The sequence below is a fragment of the Ramularia collo-cygni genome (assembly GCF_900074925.1).
Source record: "Ramularia collo-cygni strain URUG2 genome assembly, contig: RCC_scaffold01, whole genome shotgun sequence".
NCBI lineage: Eukaryota > Fungi > Ascomycota > Dothideomycetes > Mycosphaerellales > Mycosphaerellaceae > Ramularia > Ramularia collo-cygni.
This window is the reverse complement of record NW_019716255.1, coordinates 1,469,503-1,483,510: the sequence shown is the minus strand read 5'-3', so window position 1 is coordinate 1,483,510 and position 14,008 is coordinate 1,469,503. Positions and strand designations below refer to the sequence as shown.

The window sequence follows — 14,008 nt, the reverse complement described above, 5'->3', positions numbered from 1 at the left end:
TCGCTGGACCGAGGATGGTGGGTGGTACGGCCGGATGCCCGCCAAATGGTCCAAGCTTCCATATATATTCGTAGGTAGGTATCTACTACCTGGGAAACAGTGCCATCAATTGCGATAACATCCCTTTCGGGGCGAGTTACATATGCATGAGCCTCGCACTTTCACTGCGATGTGTTGCTCGACGTTTGGGATTCATGCTATCTTGTGGTCACAGTCGTTCAAGTATACCTAGTTGATGGATATAGACGACCGGAATATGCTTTTCCCGTCTGGATGTACGTAGCCTTGACTGTAGGTTCTATCCTCTACTCCGAGAGCCTTGTGGCCATTCAGCTTGGGACGTGAGCGTGCCTCTCGCAGGCTCGTGGCCAGGTATATTCAGCAAGCGTCGCTGTTGAGACCTCGATCCAGCATCGTTCCGGAGCGCGGAATTCAACATGTTAGTAGCACCGGTTCAAGTTGTGAATGGAGGACCATTCACGATCATACAGCTTGCCGACGCATCGAAGTGGAATGCGTGGCCTGAAGGACTATAGCTCACTCAGCACCTTCCTCTACCAACTCAGTCGAGGGCAACATGACAGGGACGTCGCTTGGTCTTCAGTCGGTTCCGCTCCACGCATGTCCTTTCAATCTGCTGGGTTGGAGTGTGGCCTGTGACCTCCCACATAGACCTCCCATCTGGGACCGCCCTCAGCCTCGCGTGCACGGCGCTGTAGGACCAACTTCTGCGCTGCCTGTTTTAACATGGTGCTTGGGGGCGCATAAGAGTCGATTTCCGGATTGAATGGCCGATTGAGCTCTTCCTCGACAGCCTCTTCCATCTTGGTCAAGCTCGTACCACCATTGATGCGTGTCTCTTTCCCCGTCACTGGATCGGTCCACAATCCTTCTTCCCAGTGGTCCAGAGGCATGTCTTCGAATCCTTTGGACACATTCAGGCGTTTGTACCAGGTATGTTCTCCTTTTGCATGCTCCCGTGTCTGCTTGTGCTGCTTCTCTCCTTCAGTGTACTTGATCAAAAGGTTCTGCACGACTGCACGCTTCTCCAAGAACTTGCTCACAAGCGGGAATCGTCCAATAGTCGTCGGCCAAGGTGCAGCAAAACCATCGTGGATCTGGCTTGGTCGTCCGGTTCCAACGCTGAGAAGTATCGCAGGAGATGCTGCACGTCCTTCGTATAGGGCGTGAAATTCGCTGATTGCCGCACCACTGGGGTTGTTCTCCCTGATACCACCATCTTTGAAAGACATCTCGACGTCGTTGACCACGGCTTTCAGCATCTCAAAGTAGAATGGAGCTGCCGTCGTTGCTCTCGTCACCTGCCAGATAGGGAGAGCGTCTGCTCCCTCGTTGTAACGTGTAATCCAGTTGGGGCAGGCATCGCTGTAGTAATGCGGATAGGATCGCAAGAGGTGTGCTTCACACAGGCTTTGGTCGTGCGTCGCCGTTAGGCAGCAAGAGTGACAGACACGAGGCGAGTCTACGTCGAACGTAGCTTGCGTGGAATCCCACGGATGGAGGTCGTTGCCATCGCAGTCGGGATGGTCCTTGCATCGTCTCTTGACAATTTCTCGCACAGCCTTCTCGAGCGGCTCGTGGTAGTACTTTGTTCGAAGCGGAACGCGACTTCGCCGGACTCCAAACAGGTCATTTCCAACCTTGCGGTAAAGCTCCAAGGCTTCGGGAACAGTCATGCGAAGCCTGCCAAGTATCGTAGCGATGAGTCCGCCGGTCGACGTGCCATACATGAAGTCGAAATAATGGCAAGGAAGCAAGTCATCGGCATGATGGCTGGTACTTTTGGACTCTGGTCCTTTCTGTGGTGGTTCGCCCTCTTCAGCAGTCGTGTCTAGCAATCCATCGGCTGTATTCGACGGCATTGTCTCCACCTCGTCCGCTGCAATGGTCTGCGTCAAAGGTACCTCCGTCGTGACTCGATGCAGTGGGTGCTCGGGATGATGTTCTGTAGTCTCAACGACGATCTTCCCTGCACGTCCACGCGCTGCACCAGCGCCGGTCTGTTCCTCGGCACTAAAGTAAGACGTCGGGCTATCCGACCGAACATTAATCGTTTCGATGTTGTCGTAATATGCTTCCCACTCGGCGATTTCGCGCATCAAAGCTTGCAAGATCAACAGGCTGCTGTAGCCGCGGATACCACCTCCATCGAGTGTAAGAATGCACGGGTGCCAAGGATCGTCTACTCCTCTGAAAGGTGTGTTAGTCGCGCGAAGACCTCCCTGGTTGGAACCAACGCATCTCATTCCACGAGAGATATGGAACAACTGACCTGGCCCACACTCTCCCAGCTTTTTCTGAATTGCCCGTCTCCTCCCTTCGAGGTACACTTGGTGCTCGACTAGGATTTCTCGAATCTGTCCCAGAAGAAGGATCGAGAGTCGCTACGCTTTCGTGCATATTCGTTGCTGGCCGTAGGAAGTCCCACGGTGCGATGGGTATAGAATCCACTGTTGCTGTTGGTGCCACCCGGAGTGGCTATCCCTCCTCTTATGATCTTTGAAAGCAGTGATTTGAGTTCACTGCTAAACAGTCGCCGGTTGGCATCAGGTGGCTGTCTTTCGTGGGGTGTTGAGGGAGGACAGTATTGAGTGAACAAAGCATAGAGAGTAGAGAGATTCGTTGCGTGGAGTCACATGGAGGAGCGTGTCTTAGAAGGCAGTGGACGTTCTTTCAAACTTGGCCATGCGGAGCGGAACGGCTGTGTWCCTTGACGCTGCGATGGACGTAAAAGAGGAAACTCGCGACAATGATGAGAACGCGCTATRCAGAGGAACAAACAAAAAGGTCGGCAGGTGGGTCGAGGTCAGCAGTCTTTGGCATCGAGGAAGAGACGAGATGGAGGCACTTGGGAGGAACAGCTAGCCTCGTGCCAACCGCTCGCGTCGCGGTATGATGTTCACGATCCGCCCCGAGCTAGTCGAGTGTGGCTCACGCAGCATCCAGATGTCCGTAGCCTGCAGGAACGCATCCTACCAGACGCCAAAATGTCGAAAATGTGTGATGGGAGGCCCCAAAGGTGCATCGCTAACATCTTTTAGTGGTCCACAAAGTTTCACATCGGCACATGTGTCTGCTTGGACCGGGAGCCGTGCGACCTCAATGCGCTCAGGCGCTCCATACAGGATCGCCCGACCGAGCATTGTGCGACGAAGTGCGAAGGATCCATCTGCCAAGTGACTCGGTGAACAATGAGCGGTTGGATTCCAATTTCTTGGTGACGTTGTCGTACACTTGTTATCGTGGTTGGTGGTGGTTTCCCATGACAGGGTTCAGCGAACTGTCGTGCCTCCCCAAATCCCCTCCCTCAGCCACATTCCTCCAGCACAAGGTTCGTCTAGCGCGTCTCGTGATGACGCCCAAATTCGCCGCAGCGCAAAGCTCACACACACGTCTAGTCACCTGTTACATCATCTATTGCCTTCAACACTGCCCACCAGACCGTTCTCGTGAGTTATCGCTGACAGCCGGGATCGCGCAGCGGACTCATCCTTTGTTTGCCTAAATCTTCGGCTGACAGCCTCACGCCCGTAAACTCCCGCCAAAGGCGCGCAGCGAAGCCTATAGTTTGCTTGAGCATACGACTTTGTTTCCCCTGTCTCAGGCAAACGTCTTTCGAACAACGAGAGTTGCCCTCTGTTGAAAGCAGCGCGATATCCTGCCGTCAATTAATACCGCTGCAACCCAATAACAACCGTGCACCGAGGCCGCCCACGAGGTCACGTACACTATGGAGGCAGCACGCCCCGAACCAGGCGCAATTTCTGTCGGCACTGGCCTGACAGACTCTACGCACAGTTCCACGAGTAGCGCGAGTGGAGAGCGTTATCGTTTGGATCATGAAGATACCAGCCCCGTGTTGATCTACACCTACAGAGGCAAGCTGGAGACTTCCTCGCAGAAAGATCTGTGTGCCATGCTGGACAAAGGTAGGCAGTCCCGTGATCGCCTCAGTTCAAAATTTCGGGGAAAAGACTGACATGTCTCCGGCCTTGTAGACGAAAGACTTCGCGCCACGAAGAAACAGATTCCGCGAGCCACTTCTTATGTAGACGTCAGGCGTCACGACCTCTACCTCCCAGAAGAAAAAGAAATGTACTCGGATTTGCCAAATTACGACGCCTCGCTGGCTTCTGTGAAGATACCTTCCACCGCCTACTGGTCCAGACTGCTGCTTGGCAATTATCAAGATCTCTTCATTGTCTCTCCCGAATCCACGCCAACATCTAGCATCGATGGAGACAGTCGGAGGGCAAGTCCTACAAGCACTTGGGGTCAGGATAGTGAAGAGAGCGCACGAACTGGTGCAACACGGAATCACTAATGATTCGTTCCTTTTGGGTGGTATCTTAGCGTTGGCAGTACGGCAGTGTTCGACTATGGGATATGCTTSCTTCATGATAACGATATTTTATGGTGTCAGATTTTACGACTACAGCTATGATGACGGCAGCTTTTATGAAGACAGCTCAATTACGATTACTGCACACTTTCAAGGACCGATCTACAGGCCTGTCTCAGTCTGCATGCTATCATCGCGTCTGCTCACCACATTCAAATCACAGGAGCTCCGCCGTTCAAGTCATAAATCTGCATTCATCTGCATTCATCTGCATTCGTCTACATTCATCTACATTCATCTACATCGATTCGCTCTGATCCCTTCTTTCGACCCCACATGTTCCAGCATAGTGTGGTCTCTCGTCCACAATTCACGCTCTATCTAGCAGTAGCGAATCCGATGCGGCTGTTGGTGGTGTCGTAGACGGAGTAGTACTGCTCGAGGAATTTCTGTCCGATAATGCAGTTGACACCGGAAGAGCCACCGTCGTTGATCCATGCTGGGAAAAGTCAGAAGGATACTCAACAAGTGTTCATCGAACTCAAACTTACCATAGTACTTTCCGGAGGCCAGTCCGAATTCGCTGTACTGGGCAGTTGGGACGAGGTACTGTGCAGGGGTGAGAGTGTAACTGGTCGAGCCGAACTTGATTGCGAAGTTGGATGTGGGCTTGGTGCTGAAAGCAGCTAGGCCAGAGTTGCTGTCGGTTGAGCCACCAGTGGCAGACAGGAACTTGTTGTAGGCAGAGGTTGGGATGTAGATGAGGGTGGTACCAGTGTCGACGATACCAGTCGCAGATGTGGCAAGAGTGGTGGAGCCATATGTGAGGCTTGCAATGGAAATACCCCAATATGGTGCGGCTGCACCGCTCTGAAGMTGAGGGAAGTAGGTGAGCGAGCCCGAGTACTTTGTGCTGTCCACACCACCGAGGGTCAGCTCGCCGTTGGTGTCGCTGGTATCGCTGCCAGACTCGGGCCTGAAGGAAACACCGAGCACTTCAGTCGAGATGGAGCCCTGGTTGTATCTGAAAGAACAGGGATCAGCACTGGCTACACACAGAAGTACATGTATACTTACAGGTTGTCCATGAATGTTGGAACCGTGTTGGTGTTGCTCACTGTGTTCTGTGTGAGATCCACCGGACCGAAGCCGAAGATGCCATCAACAGATGTAAATCCGGTGGCCTTCGAGGCAGCCCCAATCGACTGCGAGTTGACAGTGAGGCCACCGAAGCTGACCTTGTCTGTGTACTCCGTGCCGGAGAAAGAACCGCTTCCGTAGCTGACGGACACGGAGTTGCCAGTGGACTTGCCCGTTGAAGTACGTTCACATGCACTCTGAGCGCCACACCAGGTGTTGGAGGCTAAGAGACATGGGTTAGCAAATGCATCGAACACCACATTAAGGGGTCGACTCACATCCAGTGTCAACAATGAGATCCCAGGTCTTCCCACCGATGGAAACAGGGGCAACATAGGAGACGTCCTCGTTCGTGACTGAGCCAGAGCTCGCATCGGCAGTTGGGCCAATAGCGTGGGCACCGTTAATGGCATTGATACGTTGGTGACCTCTGTTGACGAGGCTCTTTGCTGACTTAACATTTGAGACGTGCTTCAATGGCAGAACAGTGGATTTAACCTGAGGCTCGACAGGTGCTGCTGACACCGCAACGATGGCTGCCGCAATGGCGAGGGTGTTGGAGAAGAACATATTTGAGGGAAGCAGTGGTCGAGACTGGATGTGTTGGAAGTATGCTGCGAATGGTTTCTCGTTCTGAGGTGATAGACGACATACTTATACTAAGTGCTGGCGTCGCAAGGCCCATTCCAGCCTACCTGTTCGGCAGTTGCTTGGATGGCCATCTTGCTGTACCTGTGGCGATGTCCGTGAAGTTGGTGTCTATCTCAATGACATCTGGATGCTCTCGCTTGCAAGCGTGCTTGATACGCTGGAGATTCAGATAACACCTGCCATTTTAGGTATCTTCCCCAGTATCTACGCAGTCAGTCTGCAATTCTTGAGCTTTGTATGAACAGCACCAACCGCGTTAGGCAGCTCCTCTATCCACTTGCCCAACCATACGAATCCCGTACCTCTAGCTTGCTTTAGCAGCAAGCCTCAAGGCTCGGTGGTATTCCATGATAAGTCAAGGGAGTCGGCAGAACGAACCATCGTTCGCCTAAGCAGTGATCTACAAGGCAGAGGTCACTGTCGTGATCGACGGTGAGTGTAGAGCCGCTCCTGATTTGACGTAGGTTGTTTGATCGCCCAGTGCGTGGCGTTAGCTCGTGGTCAAGACATGGCACAAGCACACCAAGCTCTTTTATAAGCTCTGCTAGCAGCAGATGGCTCAGTTGACAGCGGCACCCACCGAGGCTGTTTTGAGGATGGTCGCAGAGACCCCAGATGTGACATCCGTGGGCTTGATTGTTTCCCACCCTCGCGCTGTCCAATCAAAAGATGTTCCGGAGCATCACATGCAACTCACGAGATGGCAGGCGCTTACTGGCGGAATATATCGGTCCATCATGATGCCGCCGCACTGGAGTGCTCAGAACATGCGAGATTGCTTGATGGCAAGATCCACTTTGTCGTTCTTGTTCTGGAAGGTGAACTTGGTCACGAGCATCGAGACCCGGTTCCCTGAGGTTAGGTGTCAGTTCATGGCCATCATTAGGGCGATGTACCGGATATCTAACAAAAGAGCCGAATGAGGCCACTATCTGTGTCTCCGGAGTCCGTTCCATTCCTGGCGTAGGCATCGGCATCACGAGGTCCGATTCAGTGTCCTGTACTTGATGTTTTGTCGCAGGTGCAGGAACTGCAGCGGTTGTACATCGGTTTGCAGCAGACCCGCTTAGTCAGTCTTCAACTCTGTTTTCTTACCCCATGCGTGTGATGACAACAAACAGCAAGCAAACCAAACCAGTCTAGTCTACGCGATGCAGCGACGAGCTGTGTTCAAACTTAAGGAGACATTTTGAAAGGCAAGGGATAACCTTCACTCATCAGAAAATGGACTATGAAACAGCAGACGGCTCCCAATTCTCACTACGCGAAGAATGGTCGAGTGAAGAGGACTTCGAAGGAACACTCGTCACAGCATTCGTCGAAGGCAATGCATACGTGGGTAAATCGCCACGGCCGATGCATGATCTAGACGACTTCGAAGTTCTTCAACTCTTGGAGCCAATCCCCTCGGAGAATGTGTTCCCTCCATTCTCTCCAGACCTCAAGATGGCACCGCCATTTGATTCAAGGCTCCACTATCTCAAAGCACCTCAATTTGTCTATGAGGACCGAGAGCCCGGACGAACATTTGTTGCCGATCGCATGTTGTGCGAGGTCAAGTTGCTTGAGAATCTGAGCAAGCAGAAACATCCTCATCTTGCTGCTTACTATGGTTGTGTCGTGAAGGCAGACCGCATCACTCACATCTGCCTACAAAGATACCGATGTGATCTCATAAGTTTTCGAGAAGAAGGTCTATCCAGATATCAATGTGAGATGCTCTTGGCGCAGATACAAGACGGGATCGAGCATCTCCACTCATTGGGCATTGCCCACAATGATCTTGTGCCAGGTGTGTTCGGTGTGTAAACGAGMTTGATTGGTAGTCTTGCTAATGATCGTTACAGACAACGTCTGTGTTGACGATGATGGTAATGCTGTGATCGTTGACTTCGACTCGGCTCTGGCTTTCGGGCAGAGATTGCTGAAAGGCGAGGCATCAAAGGCTTGCGACGTCTCGCATCGTGAGAACGACTACAAGGGACTGTCTATCATTGCAGACTTCCTTCTAGAGTCTCGGAGGGATCCAGCAGAGGCTGCATAGATGATGAAAAGGGAGTCGTTTTGYATTGCTACAAGATAGCTACATACAACCCAATATTTCGGCAAGGCTGAAGAATGATTCGCACTGCGGGGATTTCATGTGAAAATGGATATGATACACGCAAGAAAAGAGAGATAACGAAAGGGCAGTAAGCCCAGATGTATCTGTAGACTTACCATCTCGACTCAACAGTCGGCAAGTGAGGGCTTGATGCATACACATGTGGCATCAGCTCGGCACAGTACGTGCATGAACAGCTCATCCTCGCGGATGTCAGAAGGTTGATTCAGAGATGCTTGCATATGTCTATAAACGACGATTGACAGTCATCTCTCAGCTACCACGCTGAAGGGTATGGTATCACATCCACGCCGCTGGGGATGTCCCAGCTGACTCCCATGACGCCATCTTTTTCCGCGGCGCCTCTGACGGCCGCTGTACCAACGCCAGTGTTCGTAGCCACATGATATCTCTGCTTTTGGTGTGTTGACGCTTCAGATCGCAATTAAGCGACGAGCTGGACAACACCACCAGCCTCCTTGATCTTGCGCTCGGCGTCCTTGCTGAAGTAACGTGCGCGGACGATGAGTGGGATCTCGGGAATGCGACCCTTTCCGAGGACCTTGCTGTAGCCGAGAGGAAGGAGATCGAGGACTGGGGCGGTGTCGGCGGACTTGTTGGCGAGGTACTTCTCGCGCTGCTCGAGAGGGACGAGTGCCCAGAGCTGAATGGGCGTTAGAAAGATGTTCACAATCGGCGAAGATATGGGGTTTGCATTGACGCACCTTGTCGAGGTTGATAACAGGCTTCCAGAACTGGTTCTGGAGCTTGTGGAAGTATCGCATACCAACCTTACCGAAGTAACCAGGATGGTACTTGTCCAAGTTGGTACGGTGGTGGTGCTGACCACCGGCCATACCACGACCACCGGGATGCTTGCGAGCCTTGCCGACACGACCGTGACCGGCGGAGACGTGACCGCGGCTGGAGGAGACTGTCAGAGAGCGGAGGGAGATGAAGGGAATACGCTGGTGTATACGCACTGCTTGCGGGTCTTGGTGAGTCTGGTAGGCATCTTGAGGGATTGTCTTGTCAGGTAGCGTTCCTTGAAGCAAGAATCGAGAATGAGATGTTTTGGCTGAAATTGATGAGGTGGAGTGCCAAGCTCGGAAATCTGCCGATAGTCATGCTTTTTAGTGCTGGGACTCTTCGGTCGGCAAGAGCTGCCCTCTTTCTTTCTTTCTCACCTTAAGGTACCGTCGCTGACCTCGCCTTGCATCGCTTCACATCCATATCCTCACATGTAGATTGCACCACATCAGACCGCATCGACTGTCCCTCGTCGAGAGGCCTCCTGCATCCAACAAGAAGTCAACGTGGCGCGGAGAAGCTCACACGCTCACATCATTCAAAGATGGCTTCAGCCTGTACTTCCGTGTCCACTACGGATCACACAAGCACATGTGAGCGGCGGCCTCCATCATGATGGAATCGGAAGCGAAGATGAAATCCATGCCGACCACCAACTACGGTGTTCCTTGGTGCCTCGATTCTTCTCGCGCCAGTGCAAGCGTAGTGCTGGATTTCAAAGCACACGTAAGCCATACGCTCTGGATGCCGAACATTCGGGTGAGATCAATATCCCCCGTGGCATACAGCCTACAGCCTCTGCGTGCGGGAAGCACCGCAGCATTCTACCAAAGAGTCTTTGACCAATCCAAAGTGCAGACGGTCTCGAAGCTTCCAGCAACTGTACGAAAGTGTCCTCGTAATTGGCCTAACGTTACCTCCCTTGTAATCGCCCCACGCTCTTACTGGAGCTTCCTATCATATGCGGGTCACCCTATGTATATATAAACAGCATCTCGACCCAATTGTCATGAGCCTTAGCGAGCAGCACCACCTTCCAAACTAACACCATCAAACACATCCACATCTACCATGGCACCTCAGATCAAATTGTACTACTCCCCCAATGCCTGCTCTATGGCGCCTCAGCTCCTTCTCGAGGACGCTGGTCTGGCATACGAAGCCATCAAGGTCTCCTATGACCCACAGGAAAGAGCCGATTTCGTCAAGAACGTCAATCCCAAAGGCCAGGTGCCAGCCCTGGTCATCGATGGTGTAGTCGTCACTGAGGCTCCCGCCATCATCACAGCCATTTCACATTTGGTACCGGAGAAAAACTACATTGGCAAGACGCCCATGGATAACGTCCGCTTTTACGAGTGGCTGAACTACCTCAGCGGCAACATCCACGGCAAGGCGTTTGGCGGTCTTTTCGCTCCTTCAAAATATTCGACCGACGCAGCGGCTGAAGCAGGCATCAGAGAGAAGGCCAAGGAGAGTGTTCTCGCGGGCTTCAAGGTGGTTGAAGACAAGCTCGCCGCGCTCGGCGGACCACAGTACGCTCTTGGAGACAGCCTGACCGGAGTCGACGCCTACCTCACCACCTTCATCATCTGGGCGCAGAAATTCCAATTGGACCTTAGTCCCTTCCCAAACTACACCAAGCTATATGAGGGTATTTCCCAGACGCCGGCATGGAAGAGTGTGGTTGCCAAGCAAGCTTGAGGGAGAGATTGATCGAGTAGAAAGCGTTCTGAGGCGGTGTTGGTGGAGAAGGAGGCCTCGGCTCGGATCATCTGCAGAACCTAACCAGATACAATGGACGTACTGTAAAAGTCCATCAGAAACAAATGAAATCATGTTCACAATAATTCCGACGCTCGTGCTCATTCTTCGAATTGGAACGTCAGCGAGGGGTAGAGTGATGACTGCGAGCGAAAATGTGGGGTATTCGGCTGACTATCAACATGGATTTTGTGTTATGATCAACGAGACAGCCAAGGGGCCAAACTTGATCGTCAGAGTTTCATTGACATCAAGTTCTTGTTCCAACCGCACTCATCATCAACCGCCCATCGAATCAATGGTTTTTTTCTATTGCCACAGCTTATGTCCTCCCGGCACGAGTTTCTGGAAGACGCCTTCAGGATCATACTCTCTCGCAACAGATCTCAGCCGCTCCAGATTCTCCTGGCCGTAAGTTGCCAGCACCCCCTGCTCCTTCGCCGCGTAGTTGAGATACACATACTGGTGCCAGATATCCATCTCCTTGGCAAGCTTTACCGCCTCCTCCACGAACTGTTGCGTCCTTGCAAAGATTTCCGCATCAGACGCAGGATCCTCCCATTTCGGCGTGATGTTCACAATCACCAGCGGTCCATCCTCCTTCTTTAGGCCCAAAGGATTACCACCTCTCCTCTCAGTCTGCTCAAGCGCATGGCTGCTAAGAATTTGATAGTTGAAGCTGGAAAGACCGGTGAGGAGGGTCTTGTCCCAGTCCAGCCAGCGGTGTGCCATGATGTTCATGTATTCAAGGTTGAGCTTAATGCTGAATGCCCACCAGGTATTTCTGAACCCAGCGAAATCATCGTCGGCTGTGGCGGCAATCCTGGACACGTTTCCAATCATAATGTCGTTAATGAGAGGCGTTGCAGAGGTAAAGTTTGCGAAGATGGCTTCTGCAGTGGAGACGGTAGATTCGGCAGAGACCGCAGCTGGGTCCATGTACACCGGGAGCATATCTGCAATGTATCAGCGGCCATCCTGCTGGAAGAACGTATCAAGACTTACTAATGATAGGCTGCTTCAAAGCTGGGATATATGGCATCGCAAACCAGCTTGTTGCCTTGTAATCCCTTTCCGTCGCGAGTCCAAGGTAGWAGTAGGATTCTACCAGCCTGTCTGTCTCCGAAATATTGAAGCTGAGGCCCCCAGCCCAAAAGTCTCGAATGGGATACGCATCAAGGTCGTACCGCGTAACGACCGCAAAGTTATTACCTCCACCCCTCAGAGCCCAGTACAGGTCCGGATCCGATTCCTGACTAACATCGCGAATAGTTCCATTGGCCAGAACCACCTCGTAGTTCTTCACATTATCGCAGGCAAGTCCGTACGACCCGCTGAAATACGCAAGTCCACCTCCCAAGGTATACCCACCAACACCAACGCCACCCATGCGACCTCCGATGACTGTAAGGTTGTAGGCTGCCAACATCTTGTAGACGTTTTCCCATCGATTACCGGCACCTGTTCTTACCACGGAATCGTCTTCACTAGGAGTCACCTCGTTAATCTTCCTCATATCGATCGATACGCCATCCTGGATGCTCGACGCGGCCGCAAAGGCGGTGTGGCCACCTCCCTTGATGGCAAAGGGACAACTTGTGGATTTCGCAGTCTTGACGACAACGGCAACATCTTGGGCGGTCTCTGGCGTTATAAAACATGCTGGTGCCGCCGAGCTCTGTTGAACGGACCAGAAGCCGGATTGTTCGAGCGTATAGTTGCTGGAGTCATTCGGAAAGACAATCTTGCCTGGAAGCAGTTGAGCAAGTTCTGAACACTGTGGGCTGTCAACAATTCGACTCAAGACTGAAAGGCATATTCCAGGAGGGAGGCTTACGGCTTTTCCACAGTTACTAGTTRAGACATCCGCCTCATATCCGCTCGGTGATGGAATGATACCAGCGAAGGCAGAGGCGGTGAGCAAGCAAAGCGACCAGCTGGAATGCGTGAACGATCGCATTATGAGACTTGACTACAGGGCACAGAATTGCTGGGTACTGCATGTAACTTAGCTGTTCACTTGACTTTATTCATTCCGCCTTTAGGACCGGCTAATCGCCGCTGGAATTGTCTGAGCCGTACAAGCGCCATGTGGTGCGTTGTCGAATCTCGGGAGTCCATCATCCGACCATGCGGAAATTCTTATGTCTCCAAAGCTCCTGGGCGGTCAGCTGTACGTGGTGGCGACATGGCAAGAGAGAGTTTCCTGCGGCATTTGCCACGGCTAAGAGCTTCCTCTGAATGTCTGGAAGCCTTCCACAGCCAACCTATGCGACATGGGAAATTCTCTCGAGAATTGACCTCGTTATACCTAGGTATGGAGGGAAGACTTCCAGGATGTTTGGGATCGAGTGGAAAGTCCCAAGCGGCGCCAAGAAGCTTGTCGTGAAGGGAATCTCGGAATTAATCCTAGCCACTACGGCGCGTTTTTAAGAACAACTCTGCAATAATCCTTTTAGGCGATAGTGCGACGCTAGCATTATAGGGTATTAGAACCTCGGTAATTAAAGGTGTATTCCGTACAATAAGTAATAAGTAGCGTAATTTAATATACGTATACAATATCCTCGCTTTCCTTCTTTAAAGTAATTTTATTTAAGTCTACGATACCTAAGTAATAATAGTAAGGATAAAGTAAAGGTATAATAGCATTACGCGGGTAGCTATATAACTCTTTATATAGGTAAGTAAGATCTCTAAAAGAGTAGTAGRATAAAGACCTACTACTCTTTTAGCGACTTTTATTAATACCTAAATACTAATATTAATACCTACTACTCTTATTACTATACTACCCCTTTACTACTTATCTATATCCTTCTCCCTCCTCTATACTACCCGTATAAAAGCCTAAGAAGGCGAAGAAGCCTAAGTTACTATACCTATAGTTAGGTTATATCGATACTACGAAATACTAGAGAGCTAGAACTTTCTCTAAGGATCCGGATAATAATAGCAAATATAGATATTTTAAGTAGAACTTTATAAGAGTATAAGCTAGGAATTTAATACTTTAAAAGTAGCGCTAACCCGTATAATAGCTTAAGAAAATAGGATTCTCCCTTAACCGCGAGTAGAGGAAGATAATAGCTAAGCCTACTACTAAGTACGTCGAGATCTATAATAGCTTTACTAATAGGATCGATAATATCTAAGACCGTCCGAACTACGTCGAC

The 14,008-nt window shown here is 51.3% G+C and overlaps 5 protein-coding genes; 1 reads left to right on the top strand and 4 right to left on the bottom strand.

Moving 5' to 3' along the window:
* Window positions 1-629: 629 nt before the first annotated feature.
* RCC_00553 (uncharacterized protein) lies at window positions 630-2,421 on the bottom strand (the record flags this gene model as incomplete). XM_023765707.1 has 2 exons in its annotated part: window positions 630-2,211; window positions 2,294-2,421. 2 exons carry the CDS (start codon window positions 2,419-2,421, stop codon window positions 630-632), a joined length of 1,710 nt encoding a protein of 569 aa, XP_023621475.1.
* A 2,319-nt stretch (window positions 2,422-4,740) lies between these two features.
* RCC_00552 (probable aspartic proteinase precursor) lies at window positions 4,741-6,073 on the bottom strand (the record flags this gene model as incomplete). XM_023765706.1 has 4 exons in its annotated part: window positions 4,741-4,862; window positions 4,915-5,387; window positions 5,441-5,726; window positions 5,782-6,073. 4 exons carry the CDS (start codon window positions 6,071-6,073, stop codon window positions 4,741-4,743), a joined length of 1,173 nt encoding a protein of 390 aa, XP_023621474.1.
* A 2,630-nt stretch (window positions 6,074-8,703) lies between these two features.
* Window positions 8,704-9,273, bottom strand: RCC_00551 (60S ribosomal protein L27a; the record flags this gene model as incomplete). XM_023765705.1 has 3 exons in its annotated part: window positions 8,704-8,922; window positions 8,984-9,182; window positions 9,242-9,273. 3 exons carry the CDS (start codon window positions 9,271-9,273, stop codon window positions 8,704-8,706), a joined length of 450 nt encoding a protein of 149 aa, XP_023621473.1.
* An 866-nt stretch (window positions 9,274-10,139) lies between these two features.
* On the top strand, window positions 10,140-10,772 carry RCC_00550 (related to glutathione S-transferase GST-6.0; the record flags this gene model as incomplete). The annotated part of the gene is made up of 1 exon (XM_023765704.1): window positions 10,140-10,772. The coding sequence occupies one exon, from the start codon at window positions 10,140-10,142 to the stop codon at window positions 10,770-10,772; it is 633 nt and encodes a 210-aa protein (XP_023621472.1).
* Window positions 10,773-11,141: 369 nt separating this feature from the next.
* RCC_00549 (related to 6-HYDROXY-D-NICOTINE OXIDASE) lies at window positions 11,142-12,792 on the bottom strand (the record flags this gene model as incomplete). XM_023765703.1 has 3 exons in its annotated part: window positions 11,142-11,788; window positions 11,838-12,609; window positions 12,670-12,792. 3 exons carry the CDS (start codon window positions 12,790-12,792, stop codon window positions 11,142-11,144), a joined length of 1,542 nt encoding a protein of 513 aa, XP_023621471.1.
* Window positions 12,793-14,008: the final 1,216 nt, after the last annotated feature.